Source organism: Eubalaena glacialis, chromosome 3 (genome assembly GCF_028564815.1).
Source record: "Eubalaena glacialis isolate mEubGla1 chromosome 3, mEubGla1.1.hap2.+ XY, whole genome shotgun sequence".
NCBI lineage: Eukaryota > Metazoa > Chordata > Mammalia > Artiodactyla > Balaenidae > Eubalaena > Eubalaena glacialis.
The window spans coordinates 173734961-173756323 of record NC_083718.1 but is presented as its reverse complement, the minus strand read 5'-3'; the positions used below and the strand labels follow the sequence as shown (position 1 = coordinate 173756323).

Below are 21363 nucleotides of genomic sequence, written 5' to 3'. Positions count from 1 at the left end.
AATATATATTATGTTCACTATGAGTTTAAGAAACCAAACAATAATAAGTGGCAACTGTTTATATGGTAAACGTTAGCTTCTGCTGCCACAAGCAACTCTGGGGTACGTAGTACGCTTTTTGATACAGTCCTCTGATGTAAACAACATCTTTAAATAAAAAGACAATCTAGTGTTGTTAACCACAGGCTGAAAAAGGTAGAAGCTAGCCAGGTTACCTGTAAGGGGTCAGATTGTTGAGAGGTGGAGGAGTATCACAGGTGTTGTATGTTTCCAAGACAGGTATGGGGAGAGAGTTTCTGTCAAAAAGCTTCTGGTCTTGAACTGTAGAGCTTCTGAAGGCCTTTCGGGTGTTGATTCCTTGTAGTGACACTGAAAGAAGATGGAAGGCATTAGAAAATGGATGACAGGCTATTTGAGCAAACACTGAGTCACACCAGTCGGAGAGGCCTCAGCTGCTGCATTTCTTGGCTGCGGCTGTCTGCAGCCAGGTTTTTTTTTTTTCCTCCCCCTCTGGGGAAGCCCCACAAGGCTGTCAGCAGCCCAGCCATTTCATGACTGAACAAAATGAGGCAACACAAAGGTTTACTATGTGGCCAGATCTAGCAGGCCCCTCCTTAGGAGGAATGAATCTTCCAAGTACTTTTATGGTAGCAAAATACGATTGGGGGGAAGGGGAATTTGAGAAAGAGGGAATTGGGGGAACGGGAGAAAGGGAGTGTGTGGAGGTGTGGTAGAGATTAAAAGGTTTCTTTACATCACCCAGGCTTGTGTCGTTTCAAAGCAGAACTCCATAGGTCTCTGTGATTTCTCCCCTCACTTTTTTATAAATCAGGAAAAAAAAAATTCTAAGCAACTGCTCAGCAGAGCCTGCAAATGCTGAGCTCAGCTTCCTTACCTTCTTCTTCCTTGGGATCCAGCTGAGTGACTTTAACTTGTAGGCGGTCGACCCTCTCAGCAAGGGAGCTTACTCGAGAGGCAAAAGTATTTGCCTGAGTGAAGAGCTCTCCAAAAATGTCCTCGGCATATTTACCTGAGAGAGCAAAGAAACCAAGTCACTAGTGCCTAAAAGTGACATACATGGTCAGAAAAACTGGCTACTAAAGACTGTATTTCCCACCTCCCAAACACACACACCCACCCCTCTAAGATGGTTCAGGCTACATGCAGAGCTTGCTCCTGGAGACAGAGACATACCCTCCAGAGCCTGGGCAGCCTGCATGTGCTCTATAACTAATAGTCTTCTTGGCAAAATGAACTGACATGAAACTCAAAACAGGATGAATAAAATCAAAAGGTGTGATACAAAAAAAACTAATCCTAGAAGAGTGGAGAGTATGTCTATACATTTGCCTATAGCCCTTAGCCCTTTGTTGCTCTGTAAAAGCACCTTGTAAAAGTGCTTCTGGAAAACAGATTGGGAGTTAGAAGGACCTTCTATGTGTTTACAATTAACATGAAAAACAAGAAATTACATCCTCAGTGGAGCCCCAAAAGTACGCTGAACAACCATGATGAGATGTGGTATCTTTCAGGGGCCCTGAACTTACTAACAACTCATAATAGAGACATAACTTCTTCTAAGAGGTGAAAAGGTTATTTTATGTTTTATGACCTACAACTTTGAAAGTCTTTGCTTTAGGTTATAATCCTTCAAATCTACATCTCAGGGAACAAGTGGAAAGCTGAAACATTCAAGCTCTCCCTGAAAAACAACATACCAGTGGTCTCATTCCACAATGTCTTGTTTTTTAGAAAAAGAAAAGAGTTCCGTACTTTCAACCCTGGAATGCAAGGAGAATTTGCAGCCAAAGAAACATAAAAGCAATCTGACACTACCTCCATATTGTCATTCCAAGCCACAAAGCACATTCTTGCTAGAATGAAAAGTGGTGCATACGAATAAATATACCATCTGAGTTTGTTACTTGCAAGGTGAAGGCAGGCATAAGTTACTGTGCCCAACCAAAAGATCATTTCTTTGAGAACTATTTAAAGTAGGCTCTTACTTTAGTTTCTGAACTACATTTATTCTTAGTCCATACTTGAGGGGAAAAAATTAGTTCAAAAGGCCAAAACTGCACCTTCAGGGTGAAATGCAGCTCACTCAATGTAACCTGGAAGGTAAGGATAAGACCAATCAATAGCATATTTTGAATTGCTGGTAAATTTAGTCAATAAAGAGTTTCTAATCAAGGAAGAAGCAAGTCTTTGCATACTGAATGGTTTTGTGATCTAAACAACCATGGGAAGCTCCTGAGCTCAAAGGACTGAAATTGGCTAACAAGCTGCGCTCCTACTGGGCAGGTTGAGAATCCAATCTGATCCCTGATAATATGGCTAAGTCCTATAAGAACCATACTGTACTGACTCACAGATATAGAGAACAAACTAGGGGTTACCAGTGGGGAGAGGGAAGGGGGGAGGGGCCAAGACAGGGTAGGGGATTAAGAGGTACAAACTACTGTGTATAAAATAAACAGGCTACAAGGATATATGGTACAGCATAGAGAATAGAGCCAATATTTTATAATAACTATAAATGGAGTATAACCTTTAAAAATTTTGAACCACTATGTTGTACACCTGACACTTATATAATATTGTAAATCAACCATATCTCAAAAAAAAAAAAACCAAAAACCAAAAACCATACTGCATCATGCTTGCCTAGGTAACGAATAACTGTGATCGGAAGACTGTAACAGAGAAACACACATTAAGCATGGAAAATAAACCAGGCTCAAAAATATCTGTTAACCATCCAGCTGTTCTGGAGGAAAAGAAAACCCCAAATCAATTTACCCTTAGGTCACCGCAAGAATATGCAGGATTTCCTGCTCCTCAGTGAAGGGAGCAGTGATAGTGGGAGTAGAGATCAGTGTGGCACAATGGTTTAAGATGAAATCATACAAAGAACCCCACCATATAAAAATGGTAACATTGAGAATGCTATTTGAAGGGGGAGTGAGGTGGAGTGAAGGCTTCCCCGCTGTCACGTTATGTCACGTCAGGCCCTAGGTATACTTAGAACTGCAAGATGAGACATGGAAGAAGCAGTAGACTTCAAACCAGAAAGTCTGAATTTAAGTCTTAGTTCTTTCTATCTACACCTGTGTACTTTTCAGCAAGTCAAATTCTCCCAGCCTCAGTTTCCTCATCTGCGAAATGGGGACAACTATATCTATCTCACCAAGTTGTCACAGGATTAAACGAGCCAAAAATGTAAACTCTTTTTTTAAATTAATTAACTTATTTTTGGCTGTGTTGGGTCTTCATTGCTGCGTGCAGGTTTTCTCTAGTTGCGGCAAGTGGGGGCTACTCTTTGTTGCGGTGCAGTGCACGGGCCTCTCATTGCGGTGGCTTCTCTTGTTGCAGAGCACAGGCTCCAGGCACACAGGCTTCAGTAGTTGTGGCTCGTGGGTTCTATAGTGCAGGCTCAGTAGTTGTGGTGCACAGGCTTAGTTGCTCCGTGGCATGTGGGATTTTCCCGGACTGGGGCTCGAACCCATGTCCCCTGCATTGGCAGGCGGATTCTTAACCACTGCGCCACCAGGGAAGTCCCTGTAAATTGTTATAATGAGACTCCTCCTTATATTGCTCAACCATATCAGATGACTTTTTTTTTTTTTTGGCCGCGTTGGGTCTTTATTTGCTGCACGCAGGCTTTCTCTAGTTGCAGTGAGCAGGGGGGCTACTCTTCGTTGTGGTGCACGGGCTTCTCATTGCGGTGGCTTCTCTTGTTGCGGAGCACGGGCTCTAGGCATGCGGGCTTCAGTAATTGTGGCAAGCGGGCTCAGGAGTTGTGGCTCACGAGCTCTAGAGCGCAGGCTCAGTAGTTGTGGCGCACGGGCTTAGTTGCTCCGTGGCATGTGGGATCTTCCCGGACCAGGGATCGAACCCACGTTCCCTGCATTGGCAGGCGGATTCTTAACCACTGCACCACCAGGGAAGTCCCAGATGACTTTTAAGAGTATGACTATCTAAGTATCCTAAGTTTTATGCTCAGAGGAAATTTAAAATATAATTCCAGTCAGTAATGTGATAGCCCTGTTCTTTCAGTACTAAAAAGTACTCCAACCTCTGAAAACAGAAGTGTGATACTTATAAAGGAGAAAACCAAAGTGCCTTGTTCAGAGTTAAATTTCACTTATTCAGATTACCAAGATAGATCCACTATCACATCAGGACATTCATAATAGACATCTACCCCATTTTGCAAAAGATTCCAGAAGCAGTCTTCAACTTTTTTTTTTTCTCTTAGCAGTACAGTTTTTCAAATGAAATCTTATGGGGAAATAGAACAAGTAAAACTGATTTTTAAAAATATGAAGCTGCTCTTGTTTGAATTTGAGTGGGAGTCTTGGAGCCCCCCAATGGCATGGACCCACTGTACTCAGAAAACCCAATATCACAACATATCTTTTTTAAAACTTATTTATTTATTTTATTTGGCTGCGCTGGGTCTTAGTTGTGGCATGTGGAATCTTTAGATGCAACATGTGGGATCTAGTTCCCTGACCAGGGATAGAACCCGGGCCCCCTGCCCTGGGAGTGTGGAGTCTTAGCCACTGGACCACCAGGGAAGTCCCATAACAAATCTTAATGACCCAAGAGGGGGTTCCCTTTTCCTAGGTGGTCAGGATACTGATTCAGAAGTGCTGGCTAGCTGGCTGTGCCCACGTTTCCTAAGATACGGCAACCTAATATGTGAAATGCCAATCTCACTGCACTGAGGGAAAATGAGAATCCTGGATATGCTATCAGGGAGCAATTCATGGCTGTGAAATCTTAGTTTTGTGCTTTATTCATTCCATAATCAGACTTTCCCTACTAGACCAAGCACTTCTGGCTAGAGTACAATACATGAGGTCAAGGTCATGAGCCTGAAGCACATATGAGCCCATTCCTGCACCTCTCTCTACTAGATGAAATCCTAGTCATCTTTAAAGGCTCGGTTCAAATGTAACCTCTTCTGTGAAGCTTTCCTTGACTCTCCCTATTCCCACTATGTTCCCATTCCCCATAGGAAATATTCCTTCCTTCCCTGTATTCTCTCTGCACCAACAGCATGGAAGCATGGAAAGAGTACATGCATGAATCATTCAACAAGTATTTACTGAGCTCCTACTGGGTGCCAGGTACTATAAAAGACAGACACTGGGGTTCAAGGACAAACAACACATGATTTCTGCCTCCAAAGAACTTTCAATTTAATATAGGAGATAAATTTCAATATAACGTGGTGGGTAATAATACAGGCATGTAATAGGATCTCAGAGGGGTACTCAGGCCAACCTGGAGGAGGAGATCCCTGAGCTGGGTGGGCCTTGAAGATCAGCTACAAGGATGGCAAGGGCTCTCCAGGCAGTGGGAACAACAAAGCTACCGTGTCGAAGTACGAGAGAATATGGTCTGTCTCAGAAGCTACGAGTAGTTGGTAATTCAGTTTTTCTTCCTTCTTTTTTTCCCTTTTTAATTTTAAAAGAATCCCTTAAAAAGACTGTAAAATGGGAGAAGATAGATTACAGAAAATGAGGCTGAAAAGAAAGGCAGGTCTTAAAGTCTTGAATGCCAGGCCAAGGAACTTAAATAATTCCATAGTGAGGAAAAGCAGAGATAAATACATAGCTAACATTTATACTCTTATTTTAAAAACACTTTTTAAACTGCAAAAGTTAACACAGACTTAACTTTTAAAAATTCAAACAAATCAGAATTATAAAAGTAAAAAGTAAGATTTTAGTTTTGGACAGACCACTCTGGCAAGAGTATAGGTTTAAGAGTTATAAGATTTTATACATTTTTAGGTTTATAGATTTAAGGGGGTTGATCAGAGAAAGGGAGGCCAGAGGGAGGCTAGGACAACAGTTTAGGTGAGAGTTAAAGTCGTTCTAAACCAGGGCAGTGTTGGTAGAGACAGAGAGACAGGAGACAGAACAGAAATTCTTAGGAAGTCTGACTTTGCCTCTGACTGCTGTGTCTGCAGGCAAGTTACCTTACTTTTCTGAGCCTTCATTTCTTCATCTGAAAAATGGCAATGCCAACATCTAACGTCATAGGATTATTAAGAGGATTAAACGAGATAATCTATGTGAAGATCCTACTAAAACCCGGCTTAAAGTAGGCAATCAACAAACGTGAGTTCCCGTCTCATCCTCTCCCCATTCTCCCCTTAAGAATTATTTATTTCTTTCTCCTCTGGTAGAGTATGAGCTCCTGGAAGGCAGAGACCATTTCTTACTATTGCTGGATCCTCTCAGCATCTGGCACATAAAATATGTTCAATACATGTTTAGTGGATGAATAAAGGGTCAGCTAGCTCCACAACCTGAGGAAATCTTGTTTCTACAGGCACAAGCCAACCCTGGCCCTCAGATCAGCTTCCTCAAGATAGGAATGCTCTGATCACAAGTGGGAGAGTGAGCAATGGCATCCAGCAACACTACCCTGGAAAAACACCTGAGAGAGAGCATAACTCCTGCTGAGTGAGAATAAGAAGCATCATTAGCTAGATGTCCTTTGTCCTATAGAAAAGGAACCAGTGTGTGACTGACTTCCACCCATTTGGCCTTCTCAGGGTGACAGAAGCAGAAATGATGCTTTTAAGAAGCAGTGAGGCTCTCTGCAGCCTTCATGTGCTTCCTTGTCAGCCGTACCGCTGTTGCACTGCTGTCAATGTTCCTTTGTGTAAGACAGACACTGGCGGGGTTTCATTTCTTTCTTGACGCCCCATCCAGGTTTCCCTAAACCCTGGATCAACTGAGATGGCCTCTGAGCTAGGTGATGGCTTAGGAATCTCAGACCCCATACATCATATGGTCACCGACCTCTGTCTCCTCAGGCACCCATTTTCAAGGCAGGGCCTATTACTATCTGGGGGGATGCAGGCTTTCTTGAGGTGAATGTCTGAAATAATTCACACCAAGATGCTTTTGCTAAGGAAGATCACTAAAATGGCATTTTGACAGAGGTTCTTATGGGAGCTGGAACGGCACTAGACAAATGCAGAGCCTATCCAAGCATCTGCCCTTCTCATATCTCGGCTCCAAGCAAATAAAGTCAACTTAATTCAGAATGAAATCCAAACCCATGCATGTACCCCACCCAAGGCAGTCTTATTCATTCTTATCAATTAAAAAAAAAAAATTACAGTTGAGCTGGCTTTCCCTCGGCTCCAAAACAGACTGGGTTAACCCCCATCTTCTTCCTAGAGAAGAATGGCTCCAGCTACAATTTGTGTCACTGTGTTCACACAGCTTGCAAAACTCCCAATACCCCAGAGACTACAGAAGTAATTTGTACCCTGAACTTGGACCTGGGGGCTTGCAGCACAATTAAATGTGTACCAAGGCAGACAAGTCAGCCAGAATCTCTCTGAATTCATGTTTGCTTTACTTCTCTTTGGGAAGAAAAGGGGGGGGGGTGTTGTGTAGATAAAGACTATTGGCACATTTGAGGCTTCAACAAAGTCAGGCTACATCGAATAGCTTTGTGCAATTACAGGCACATTCCCCAACCCAAGATACTGCTCTGTGAACCTCCCACTTTACACACAGAGAATTCTGCTCTGTCATTCCATCTGCAGTTTCTGCTGCAGCCCTTCCTGCCACCCTTCCCACAGATTTCTTTTGAAGCAGGTGGAGGGGGAGGGGGAGGGAACCTAGAGGGTGGTGGTAGATGAAGAAAGGGTTGAGGGGAAGAATCTGTACCAAAAAGGAGCCTCTCTTTGGGGAGGGGGTGGGAGTGGGATAAATTTTCGCACTACCTAGGGAAGGCAGATGGGGGAGAAATAGGAACACGGAGGAGAAGGAAACAAAATAAAGAGCACCAACGACCCCTGAGGGCAAAGCACAGGCTCTCTGCGGCACTCACTCAGGCTGCCCAGCTGTCGGATGACATTTGCCAGGGTGATGTTGGTCATGCATTCCAGCTCGCTTCTAACGCTAGGCAACGTCTGACGGCACAGGTGCCTTGGCTCGATGTTCCTCGTTACTAACGGCATGGTGGACCTGCTTCAGGCAACGTTCTGAATGATGAAAAACAACCTAAAAAAGAAATAACAGGAAAGTATTACTCAACCACAAATTCCAGGCACACCAGGGCTGTGTGAGTCTTTTTTCCTTTTGTTTTGCTCTGATCTGAACAGCTTTAAAAATCTTCTATCTTTTTTCTGTTTTAAGCCCTCCCTTACCCCTACCACCCCTTCTAAAGGTTTGCCATTAGAGGCTTGCTGGATAAGTTTAGAAATTCTGAACTGGTGTCTGCTGACTGAGGGTACACAGGCAGCATAAAAACCTAAAAACCTTAAAATAACAACTATGCTCCAACTAACAAGAGTCTGCAGAGGCAGGGACGCATGGTAAGAAAACAGCCCATTCAGCAGGTCCTGGATGGTATAGATCCTAACCTTGGGGGGTCCACAACCAGAACAGATCAGATTCCAGATAATCAATTATAAGAATCAAAAAAGAGCTTTTGTCATCTGACAGTCTCCACAATGAAATTAAGTTGCCAATAGTGATTCTACTGATCTGCAACAGGACATAACTTCTCCAGTCCTTCCCTGATGGAGGACTGTTAATGTACAGCTAAATACTGCCAGTATCTATTAACACTACCAAAGTTTAGTCTGTAAATTGACAGAATGAAAGAATATCAAGGAAAATTTTACACGTTCAATATATCAAACATGATGCCAAGCACCCTGTGCTGTAAGATTCCCTAGTCCTTTCTCTTCTACCCACAGCTCCCTTTCTCTCTCCCATCCGGTTCAACACACCTGGGCCAAAAGGCTCTTGAGACAGCAGGAAGTGGAGCAGATCCGGAAACCTTCCAGTTACTGTTTCTTATCCTGTCGGCTGAGCCCCTTTCCCTAGGAAATCCCCCAGCACTTTAGGTTCATGCTGAGCTATTGTTTTAGAGTTAGATTACCAAATTCCTAGCTTTACAAGGACAGGAGGAGGTTTTTAATCCAACAAAATGGATATGACTACAGCCAAGGCACATCGGGCTGGAACTGTTTCCCTATCTTGTGAAACTAAAGAAATTTAAAACAGCCTAATGGTTTTTGTGCTAGGGAAAATGGCAAATTAAATGGTAAAGCATAAAGGTAACATACCCAAGTCCCCAAGATTGCAAATTCCTCTTTAAAAAAACAAAAAACAAAAAAACAACCCACAGAGGTTTACTTACATCAAATCTCAAAACACCAGCTCATCACCAAAAAAGTTGACTGTGAATACGAAATGCTTAAACCAAGCTAAACATCATAGATCTTAAAAGTGAACCAACATATTGTCTGACCGAAAGAAAAAAAAAAAAAGCCCTTCAGGCTCAAAGAGGGAGTAGAACCCTTTGGAACAGACTGCTCCTTGTTATGGACATTCTGATCTGCTAAGAGTAAAAATAAAACAGGAAGCCAGCAGCTTGGGGAACAAGATTTCCTGTCACCAACAGCAACAGCCTAAGAACCAAGAGAATCAGCTGTTTGCTCATAACTTAGAACCTCCCTTTAATAGTCACTGTGTGGCAGCTGTTCCTATCTTTGGGGTGCAGAGGTGTTTCCTGAATGTTTGTCTACTGTCTAAGGAAATCATTTTCATTCTGTTCCTCAGCTAAGTTCCCCTTTGACTAAACAGGTTTTCTAATCCAAACTCTGGACTTTCCCTCCCAGTCTACCTCTTCTCCTCTTTTACATAATCTAAAGGGTACTGGGTACTAACATGCAAGCTTTATTAACTCCTACTGAAAAGAGAGTTTAGAACAGCAAAGGAGGCAAGGTGTTACAAATATAAGAACCTCACAGGACTCTGCATCCTCTGGATGCCCTTAGACTCCCAAACTTCAAGCTTTTAGGAAGAACCAGCAATTCAGGGGTACAGCCAGAGATGAGTGAAAATAGCCATTATGGCTCCCTCCATTAGCAATCATTTCAGAACTTGTTCTAGCTTCTTAGAGGAGCTACAGGAGCCAGATCCCCTTGAAATTCTGCACTGAATGGCCACTGACAGGGCATTCCAGACATTCTCTTTGGACACCTAATGGAAACTGGATTCCAGATGGCTAGGTAAATGTCAGATTGGGGGTGGAGCTGGGGAAGCCACTCTGACACCTTGGTACTTTAGCATTTATGCTTTCCCAAGTACCTTGGGTAAGTGGACACAAATGGAGTCAACTCTATGTCTTCTGGGGTGGGGGAACCAAGTTTTCAATAGCAAGATAGCTACCTCTTGCCAAAAAAAGCCAGCTCCCACAACCAGCTAGAGTACTCAAGAAATTACAATATGTCAATACCTATCAAGACAAAACAATTAGAAAAGTGAATCTACTACTAAAAAAAAAGTCATTTTATATGTTTCAGAGCCACCAAAGAAAGACAAGATTCCCTATTATATGGAATTACCTGCATCACTGCTCATTTTTCTTTTGGATAATCAAGGTTAGTTGTATTATGCCAAAGAAGTATGGAATTACGCATGATCTGAGCCACAATACTAATTTGACCAAGAAAAATAAAACCCACTATTCCAGTGAAGATAGACTTAGAAATGGGGCAAAGACTTCCAAGACTCTTGACTCAACTCAGCTTCAAGTTGTGGAGTTGAGACATACTTCCCTTGCCCTGAGTCTTGACACCTTACTAGCTGTGTTATCTTGGGCAATTTTCCTAGAGACATTAAATAAGGTAACATGTATAAAATGTCCACTACAGGGCTAAGAAAAAAGGTAGTTATTTTTAGTTCCATGGACCTCAGGCAAATCCTCCTGTAAAATCAATTCTATTCATTGACAAATATTTTAAAACACTTTTAACAATGGATATATTATGTAGTAGAATGCAATATTCACATAAATTTAAAGACGAAACCCTAGGGGTTCCCCTGGTGGCGCAGTGGTTAAGAATCCGCCTGCCAATGCAGGGGACATGGGTTCAAGCCCTTGTCTGGGAAGATCCCACATGCCGTGGAGCAACTAAGCCTGTGCACCACAACTACTGAGCCTGAGCTCTAGAGCCCGCGAGCCACAACTACCGAAGCCTGCGCACCTAGAGCCCGTGTTCTGCAACAAAAGAAGCCACCACAATGAGAAGCCCGTGCACCGCAAGGAAGGGTAGCCCCCACTCGCCACAACTAGAGAAAGCCCGCATGCAGCAACAAAGACCCAAAGCAGCCAAAAATAAATAAATTAAATAAATTTATAATAAATAAATAAATGTGTGTGTGTGTGTGTGTGTGTGTGTGTGTGTATTTTAAAAAATAATAATAAAGTTGAAAGCCTAGACTTCAATGAAATTTGTGGGGTTTTTTTCTGGAGATCGCTCCCAGCCATGCTTCTGGACCTCTTGAAGGACATACATTCTCTCTCTCCTCTGCTCTTTTATACTGGGTTCCTCATCTGAACCACAGAACAAAGAAAAGAATTTGAGTGACTATTTCCTCAATTCTCTTCAAGAGTGTAAACAACTAGGACCATTTCAGATGCACTGGAAAAAAGTTAATACATTATATACAATGGATGCCTAATAACATTAGGGTTTAATTTTCTTATGGGAATGCAGTTGAGAAAAGCTCATCTATCATCAGTAGTCATTTAGTGGAAAATTTGTGGAGCACTGGGTGTTGACGAACCACTAAATTAAGGAAGTGACATGGGCAAATCTGCATTTTTAGATAAATCACTCTAACCGAAGTAGGAAGCTGTATTTGGGCAGGAGAAGACTGGAGGTAAGAAGACCAGTTGGGAAACTCTTCCCAGGCTGAGAAGGAGACAATAGAAATGGAGAGGCCCACCACAGCTAGCAAATATGAACTGAGAAACCACAGACAGGCTGCAGGGGTGAGCCCAACCCTTCAGGCCTATCTGTAGCTCTCTCCTGATAGCTTTGTACAGTTATACTCACAAAGTGATAAAATGATGTTTCTTTATTAAAAGTATTATGAGGGAGTTCCCTGGTGGCCTAGTGGTTAGGATTTGGCACTGTCACTGCTGTGGCCTGGTTTTGATCCCTGGCGGGGGAACTGAGGTCCTGACTTTTATAAAAAATTTAAAAAAAATAAAAGTATTATGAAAAGAGCTAAATGCTAGTGCCAGTAATGAAAAGAAAGTGAAGAAAACCAAGAAAGTAGTCGTTCTTGGCTGGAAAAAGAAGTTTGGACACATGAAAGTGGAATGCCCTGTCTTTATAGAATCAGTAAAGTTCTTTTTCAGTTATACTTTATTTTGATTAGGGAAATTATATGCTACAGTGATATTTGCTAACTTGGGAGTCTGAGAAGGTCTTACCTTGGGGGATGTTACATAGGAGAGGAATTAAATTAGAACCACTGAGAAGATAAAAGTTACAGGGAAGTAGATTTCAATTAAGTTAGTTCCTTTTAATTAGAGCTGTCCTATATTAGAATGGGTTCTCTTCAGAAGTTATAAGTTCCCCAGTATCATCCTCTGGATACCAGCTATTGGGCATGTTGGGGGAGAGATTCTTAGACTGTAAGAAGATGATGTTGAGAGGTCAGACTGGATGACTTCTACAATGCCTTTTAAATCAAAGATGATATAATTCTCACTCTGGGCTTCAGTTTCCTCATCTGCAAAATAAAGAGACTAAGCTAGATGATCTTTAAGAAGTTCTAAAATTCCTGGATTTGCTTCTACCTAAGCTGCCATAACCTCTTCACTTGGCCAACAGCCACTTGCATTCTGAACACAAGGCCAGAGGGAGGTCTAGGGACTGTAGAGAAGGGCGGATCATGACCATGAATCAAACCCTTTGCCAGATCTAGATTCATCTAGGTACCAGAACGGCTAGGATCCAGAATGGTAAAAAGGACATTCCAGACAGAGCCCTGGGGTTAAGTTATTTACACTCTGGGAGCCTCCCAAGCCAATCTGGGAGTTGGCTACCCAAAGAAGTCCAAAGGAAAAACTGGCTTTGGACCAGTTCCAGACATCCAGCCAGACTCAGCAGCAACCCCCATCTTTACCCCTGGCTATTTTCAGCCTAAGAAACTTGAGAATGAGTCTGAGAATAAATAAAAGACTTCAGACATCCCCTCCTAGCTATGGCCTGGAGTACACTGATCAGTCTAGACTGCCAGTACCATTATGGGATTCATGCTTTGAATTGGAAACTGGATGAGGTGTTCTTTGAGGTCCCTTCATAACAGTAAGATTCTACAAGTCTTTATATTTGAAGTTATCATGAAAGATTTATATATCACATTTGGACAGTGTAAAGGCAAAAGGAGACTTTGACATGTACCCTACACTCTGAACTCTCAACTCTGTTCCCAACAGCCTGTAGCAGGAGTGGGGTGAAGTAGGTGAGAGGTAGGGATTGGGAGGGTGGAAGAAGGTAATAAAGGAAGGCTGCATGTGAGAGGGAGGATGCACTCATCTGTACCCTACACTCTTAATTCCTATTATTACCAGGACAGAAAACAGATGACTGCTCATTCTGGCAATGATATGTACTACTAGCTATTTATTATAAATAAATAAACAATGCTTCATTTAGAGCCACGGTCACTGATAACACCTGCAGATTTCTATGGCCACATCCAAAAGCAAGTATATCTGAGCTACAGCAAAAACCGTAACAACAGAAATGCTTCTCAAGGCAGTTCCTCTTTGAAACATACCCCCAAAATGCTGATCAGCAGTAGCAGGGGATGAGAACATGTGGGGATAGTGTATGTGTGGCAATTAGGACTTCTGCTTTCACTTCAGCATTTCCCACTGTTCTATAGTTAACAGCACTTTGGATGGGGGCATATGAGAAGAGCTTTGCTTTGTAGGCCAGTTTCCTCTTTCAAGAGATAAATTTCTTTATGTTAAAGAATGTATATTTCACAGCGGTTCAAGAATCTCAACTGAAAAGTCAAATAATCATTTGACTTCAAAATAATACACAACACACAGGTTTACTGTAATCTAAGTCTGTCTGTTAAAATGTTTAAAGAAGTATGAATTTACTGTTGCATATAGCAGTCCTCACTATCATGCAACAATCACAAGGAGGAATGCCTCATTATAGACTTAAGCACCTACCCACTTCCCACTGAAATACAGGGTGGGGCTAAACCTACAAATATAACCAGACTCTCTCCAAACATAAGAAGTTACTGACAAATCAGTTTAGGTCACTAGAGTAATGTTCAAAAGAGCTAGCAAGACAAATGGAACTCCTAGGGTGGACAAAGAAACTATCTGACTGGGAGAACCAAGAAAAAAAGCTTACTTGTGATCTAAAACCAGGAGAAATTTCCAATTTCATAAAGGAATGACACCAGCTATGGACCTACATTCAATAAATGTAAAGCTCCTTCTTGTCCTAATTTGGTTTTGGGAAAGCAGCCCAGGGAAACAGGACTTCCAAACTACAGTATCTTACTCCTTGAACACACTGTATATCAAGGACCATTCACATCTGGTAATTCCATAACTTTCTGTTATCTTTTGGGAGAAATACCACCTTTTGTTCTTACTTTTATTACTCTTCAGGCTCTAACCATAGCTTTGCTCTTAAAGCTAAAATTGGGGGATAACTTTTACTTCAAAATTAGTTTCTTCTAGTATCAACTATTCCATAGAAAACTCCTTTTATTTTTAAATTTATTTATTTATTTTTGGCTGCGCTGGGTCTTCGTTGCTGCGCGCGGGCTTTCTCTAGTTGCAGCGAGTGGGGCTACTCTCCATTGCGGTGCGCAGGCTTCTCATTGCTGTGGCTTCTCTTGTTGCGGAGCACAGGCTTTAGGCGCGCCGGCTTCAGTAGTTGTGGCACGCAGGCTCAGTAGTCGTGGTGCACAGGCTTAGTTGCTCCGCGGCGTCTTCCCGGACCACGGCTTGAACCCGTGTCCCCGGCATTGGCAGGCGGATTCTTAATCACTGCGCCACCAGCGAAGCCCGAAAACTGCCTTTTAAATGGCCAAAATTAGGCTCTCTTTTTAGTAGGATCCGTCTGGTTGTCCAAAAGAAAACACACTTAAACTGTGAATTGGAAACCTGGATTCTAGTTCTTAGCCTAATGATGACTAGCAATTGGGGAAAAACTTTTAATTCACCTTTCTAGTTCGGCTGTGAACTGCACTAAAAAAAATGCTTGAGAGGTGCTATACGAAACTGAGATTTTGTTTGCAAAGTATTCTGAGCTCCAAAGAAACGATTTATTAACGTAAAATATTTCCTGGATCTCCACCTTTGCCCAAGTTCCCTGTTCTAAGACCCCAATTACACAGGGTCTACAATGTTATCACTGATAACTTTCAGTAACAGACACAAAGTTCATTTTACTTTCCCAACCTAATGCCAATTTCTAGCAATACCTAATTCACCAAAATGGAATGGTCTAGGGGACTTCCCTGGTGGCGCAGTGGTTAAGAATCCGCCTGCCAATGCAGGGGACACGAGTTCGAGCTCTGGTCCGGGAAGATCCCACATGCTGCGGAGCAACTAAGCCCGTGCGCCACAGCTAGTGAAGCCTGCGCGCCTAGAGCCCATGCTCTGCAACAAGATAAGCCACCACAATGAGAAGCCAGCACATCACAACGAAGAGTAGCCCCCCGCTCGCCGCAACTAGAGAAAGCCCTTGTACAGCAAGGAAGACCCAACGCAGCCAAAAATTAAAAAATAAATTAAAAAATTTTTAAAAATGGAATGGTTTGAAATACTCCAAACTATCCATCTAAAAGGGCTTACTTTTGATCCAGCAATTCCACTCCTGGGTATTTATCCAAAGGGGAAAAAAACCCCCACTAATTCGAAAAGATATCTGGGGCTTCCCTAGTGGCGCAGTGGTTAAGAATCTGCCTGCCAATGCAGGGGACACGGGTTCGAGCCCTGGCCTGGGAAGGTCCCACATGCTGCGGAGCAACTAAGCCCATGTGCCACAACTACTGAGCCTGCGCTCTAGAGCCCGCGAGCCACGACTACTGAGCCTGCGTCCCACAATTACTGAAGCCTGCGCACCTAGAGCCCGTGCTCTGCAACAAGAGAAGCCACGACAATGAGAAGTCCGTGCACTGCAATGAAGAGTAGCCCCCTCTCGCCACAACTAGAGAAAGCCCATGCACAGCAATGAAGACCCAACACAGCCAAAAATAAAAACAAATAAATAAATAAATTTATATAAAAAAAGAAAAAGATATCTGCACCTCTAAGTTCATTGCAGCATTATTTACAATAGCCAAGATATGGAAGCAACCCAAGTGCCCATCAATAGATGAACAGATAAAGAAGATGTGGTATGGGACCTCCCCGGTGGTCCAGTGGTTAAGAATCTGCCTTCCAATGCAGGGGACGCAGGTTCGATCCCTGGTCAGGGAACTAAGATCCCACATGCTGTAGGGCAACTAAGCCCACGCTGCAACTACTGAGCAATCGAGCCACAACTAGAGAGCCTGCATGCTGAAACTACAGAGCCCACGTGCCACAACTACTGAGCGCCTGCGCCACAACTAGAGAGAAGCCTGCACGCCCCAATGAAAAGATTCTGCATGCTTGACCTGATGCAGCCAAAAATAAAATAAATAAATATTAAAAAAAAAAAAGAAAAAAAAAAAAGAATGAAATCTTGCCTTTGCAACAACATGGATGGACCTAGAGGGTATTATGCTAAGTGCAATAAGTCAGACAAATACTGTATGATTTTACTTATATATGGAATCTAAAAAACAAATGAACAAACGTAACAGAAACAGGGAGTTCCCCGGTGGTCTGTGGTTAGGATTCGGTGCTTTCACTGCTGTGACCCAGGTTCAATCCCTGGTTGGGAAACCAAGTTCCCACAAGCTGCATGGCGGGGCCAAAAAAAAAAAAAAAGTAACAGAAACAATTACAGATACAGAGAACAAACAGGTGGTTGCCAGAGGGGAGGGGGGGAAGAAAGAAATAGGTGAAGGAGGGACTTGCCTGGTGGTCCAGTGGCTAAGACTCCATGCTCCCAATGCAGGGGGCCTGGGTTCGATCCCTGGCAGGGAACTAGATCCCACATGCTGCAACTAAGAGTTCTCATGCTGCAACTAAAGATCCTGCATGCCGCAACTAAGACCTGGCACTGCCAAATAAATAAATAAATATTAAAAAAAAAATACTAACTCACAAAACAAAACAAAGTATCAAATCTCAACCAAAAAAAAAAAAAAAACAAAACTCAACAAATCAGCTCACAAGATTATTAGAAATGTGTCAATAGCTCACACAAGCCCTAATAAAGTCTTCTTTATTTTTAAGAGCTTCCCTTATTTATAGCCAATAACAGAAAAGAGTGATCACCAGTTGGTAGTGGCCAAAAATTTGAGATGAGGATAGATACAAAATGCATTCCTCTCCAAGTACATGCGCTTGAGGAGCTGGGAGGAAGCCTAACCTGGACATGTGCTACCGTATGGGAACACACAGTGGGGTTTTTTTGTTGTTGTTTTTTTAATTTATTTTATTTATTTATTTTTGGCTGCGTTGGGTCTTTGTTGCTGTGTGCGGGCTTTCTCTAGTTGTGGTGAGCGGGGGCTACTCTTCGTTGCGGTGCGTGGGCTCTAGGCATGCGGGCTTCAGTAGTTGTGGCACATGGGCTCAGTAGTTGTGGCTCACAGGCTCTAGAACACAGGCTCAGTAGTTGTGGCGCACGGGCTTAGTTGCTCCGCAGCATGTGGGATCTTCCCGGACCAGGGCTTGAACCCGTGTCCCCTGCATTGGCAGGCAGATTCTTAACCACTGCGCCACCAGGGAAGCCCCACACAGTGGGTTTTTATGGAAGTGTCTAATCCCAGTTTACTACCTTACCCAGGGATGGAGAAAATGGGGCTAGGTTGTAACCTTTCTTTCCTGGTTCTTGCAAGTAGTCTACTGCACTGGGTTAAGCTCCCTACAGACAAGGCACTGGAGCACCCACCGGTGGATTAGATACAGAGGCAAGTTTGAAAATGAGGGAGGAAGGAGATAATCAGGGCCAAACAGCACGTCAGGCACTGAGTAAGTCTCATTTCAACCTGCTAGCTCTCTAACTATGCGTGTTAGTCTCTATGATACTTCTCTTCATATTTCAAGCTTCTCTCTGCAGTAACTACTCCATCTCTGGGATAAAAAGGCCAAAAAAGAAACCAGTTTTACACAAATGAGAAAGGCCAGGGGGAAAAAGGTATAGACAAACAACAAAAAAGGAAATTCAGCAAAATGTTTTGCTGACAGCTCAGGGCAATACACAAACACACCGTGTGGTCATGGAGCAGACAGAAGCAGTAGTCCTGGATGTGACTGTTAATATACCAACTTAAGTGAGGAGAGAGACCTAGCAATCACAACTACATCTGAACACCAGGGAGTGGAATTATGAAGCAAACTGCCATGAAATTCCACATCAACTATTCTATTCTGCCAGCTGTAACAAGAATTCATTGCTGAAAAAGGGTCACACACTCATCTATCACTAACAGCCAAGCTGCCAGCAACTAAGAGCAGCAAAGGGCAGCTGTACATCTACTTCCTCTCACAAGGTCTACTCACCATTCAAAACATGGGATTTATAAGGAAAAGTCCTTGAACAGAGTGAAAAGTAAGTGCCCATTTCTTTTCTTTCTACCCTCAGTTTACTAGGTTACCAAAGCCCTCAAAACCTAATAAGCAGTGATGTAGAGCAGCAAGAGCATGGACATTAGAGAAAGAGGTGTGGATTTCAACCCACTACTGCCAAATTTCAGCTTTGGGACCTTGGCAAGCAGTCAATCTCTTAGTCTTTTTCCTAATCTGTTAAAATTAGTACAGTGATCCTTAGTTTTTAAGGTTGTTGTGAAGAAAAATGAAATGATGCATGTATAAAATGCTTAACATAGTACGTAGCTCAGAATAATTACAATAATAGTAGTAGTGACTGTAATAGTAGTACTAGTAGTAGCAGCAGCAGCAGTAATAGAAGTACTAATTCTACATCTATCTAGCACTTAGTTCTGGCACATAGTTAACCATTAAACAACACTATTAATAAGCTTCAGGTTGTATAAATGGCTAATTACTAATTATAGCATCCTTATCAATCAATGAATATTTATCAAGTAGACACTAGAAAACACAAAGAAATATAAAATCTCTCCCCTGACTCTAAGAGCTTATAATTTAATTGAGACAGATAAAACAGTTAAGTAACAACATAGCAAACAGAAGTTCAGTTATCAAACGAATGATGCAATGATGACAATAGAAAGGATGAAAAGATCACTTTGAACTGAACAGACTTCCTGGAATAAAGATCTGAACTGGGCAGGATCTGGATATAAAGAATAAAGAAGGGAAGTTTTCTAGAAAGTCTTGAATTCTACCACTAAGAATTTACGGAAAAGTCACAATTCTAATGGGCTTTTATGGTATTTCATCAAATCTAAAATGCATCATGATTCAAGAAATGTTAAAATGTAGGGAAAATGTACATCTCAGAATCAATGAAATATAATATTTCTTTTTCTACACTATGAGAGGGTGAACAAGATGATCTTTAAAAGTTCTTTCCGGGCTTCCCTGGTGGCGCAGTGGATAAGAATCTGCCTGCCAATGCAGGGGACACAGGTTCGATCCCTGGTCCGGGAAGATCCCACATGCCACGGAGCAACTAAGCCCGTGTGCCACAACTACTGAGCCTGCGCTCTAGAGCCCACGTGCCACAACTACTGAAGCCCTTGCGCCACAACTACTGAAGCCCGAGCGCCTAGAGCCTGTGCTCCACAACAAGAGAAGCCACTGCAATGAGAAGCCCGCGCACCGCAACGAAGAGTAGTCCCCGCTCACTGCAACTAGAGAAAGCCTGCGCGCATCAACGAAGTCCCAACACAGCCAAAAAAAAAAAAAAAAAGTTCTTTCCAACACTGAAATGATATGATTCTATGACTCAGACTTACAAGAGAATATTCAAATTTTACCAAATCATCAACAGCATGGGAAGAAGAAAGATAATAAAAATAAAAGAGACTGGAACCAAATTCCACTGTTTATTTGCAAAGCTAAAATGTTTACCTCCTAACTAGTATGTTCATATTTTCCTTTATATGCTTGAACATAGATATAACAGCTGTTTTAATATCCGTGTCTGGTAATTCCATCACCTCTGTCATTTCTTTTCTTTTGTTAAAAAAATACTTATGTATGTATTTATTTATTTTGGTTGCACCGGGTCTTAGTTGCAGCACGTGGGATCTTCAATGCGGCATGTTTAGTTGAGGCATGCGGGATCTGTAGTTGCAGCATGTGGACTCTTAGTTGCGGCATGCATGTGGGATCTAGTTTCTCAACCAGGGATCGAACCTGGGCTCCCTACATTGGAAGCGTGGAGTCTTAGCCACTGGACCACCAGGGAAGTCCCACCTTTGTCATTTCTTAGTGTTTCTACTGACTGATTTTTCTCCTAATTATGGGCCACATTTTCCTGGTAACTTTTGATTGATTGGATGTTGGACATTGTGATTTTACAATGTTGAGTAACTAGCATTGTTGTCTTGGTTTCAAGAGTGCTGGGCTTTGTTCCTGTAGGCAGTTAAGTGACTTTCGGTTCAATTTGGTATGTCTGAGGCTTGCTTTTAAGCTTTGTTAGGGTGGGTCTTGAGCAGCCTTTACTCTATTGGATCTTTTAGCCCCAGTACAGATGTGGCCCTTCTGTGATCTCTACTGGATGCTGTCTACTGGATCTCTGCTGGAGAGTGAGCCACATGGGCTCTCTCCTCTGGCTGGTAGGAATTCAAACATATCCCTGCACTGGGAACCAGTTAGCTCATAACTTCCTGGTCCCTCTTTCCCCAACCTCCTGTGGCTTGACCCCACCAGGCATGTGGGTGATCCACCAAGCCTCAAGAGGACCCTGAGAAGACTTCTAGAACAGTTTTCTGCATAGCTCCCTCTTTTCCAGAACTCTACCTCACAGCTTCCAGTTGCCTCAGCCTCCCTTGAACTACAATTTCTGTCTCTTCAGTTCAGTAAGACTAATGTGCTCTGCTTGGGATCCCCCTCCTTGCTCCATGGTTAGAATATACATCTAGACAGAAAGGGTAATCACGGGGCTTACCTCCTTATTTCCCTTCTCCCAGCGATTAAAGCCACAAGCTTCCAGTTTAAGTCAGAATTGATTTCCACTCTAGTTTTGCAAGGTCCCAAATCATAAAGACGTACTGTAAAATTCTTAAAGTCAGATTAATTTCAATTTATCTTCAATAAGTGTATACCATGGAGTACTTTTAAAAGGAATAACAGGTATCCTGAAATCAAACAAATAAGAAAGCACTGCAAGTAGGTAGGATATCATCATCATATGCATATAACATATTTGAATAACATTTTTTTTTTTTAATTTGGCTGCGCCGGGTCTTAGTTGCGGCATGCGGGATCTAGTTCCCT

General features: G+C 42.5%; 1 protein-coding gene across 3 annotated transcripts in view; it reads right to left on the bottom strand.

Moving 5' to 3' along the window:
* Positions 1-21363, bottom strand: part of WASF2 (WASP family member 2) — a 70064-nt gene that overhangs the window by 13422 nt on the left and 35279 nt on the right. For 2 of the 3 annotated variants that reach the window (XM_061184667.1, XM_061184666.1), the window contains 3 exons: positions 7873-8045; positions 896-1030; positions 216-369 (listed from right to left, as the gene is read on the bottom strand). In XM_061184667.1, coding sequence (XP_061040650.1) covers positions 216-369; positions 896-1030; positions 7873-8002 — 419 coding nt within the window. In that variant the 5' untranslated portion in view covers positions 8003-8045. Of the gene's footprint in view, positions 1-215; positions 370-895; positions 1031-7872; positions 8046-21034; positions 21188-21363 lie in introns of those variants that run through there. The other variant, XM_061184668.1, reaches the window with a different exon arrangement.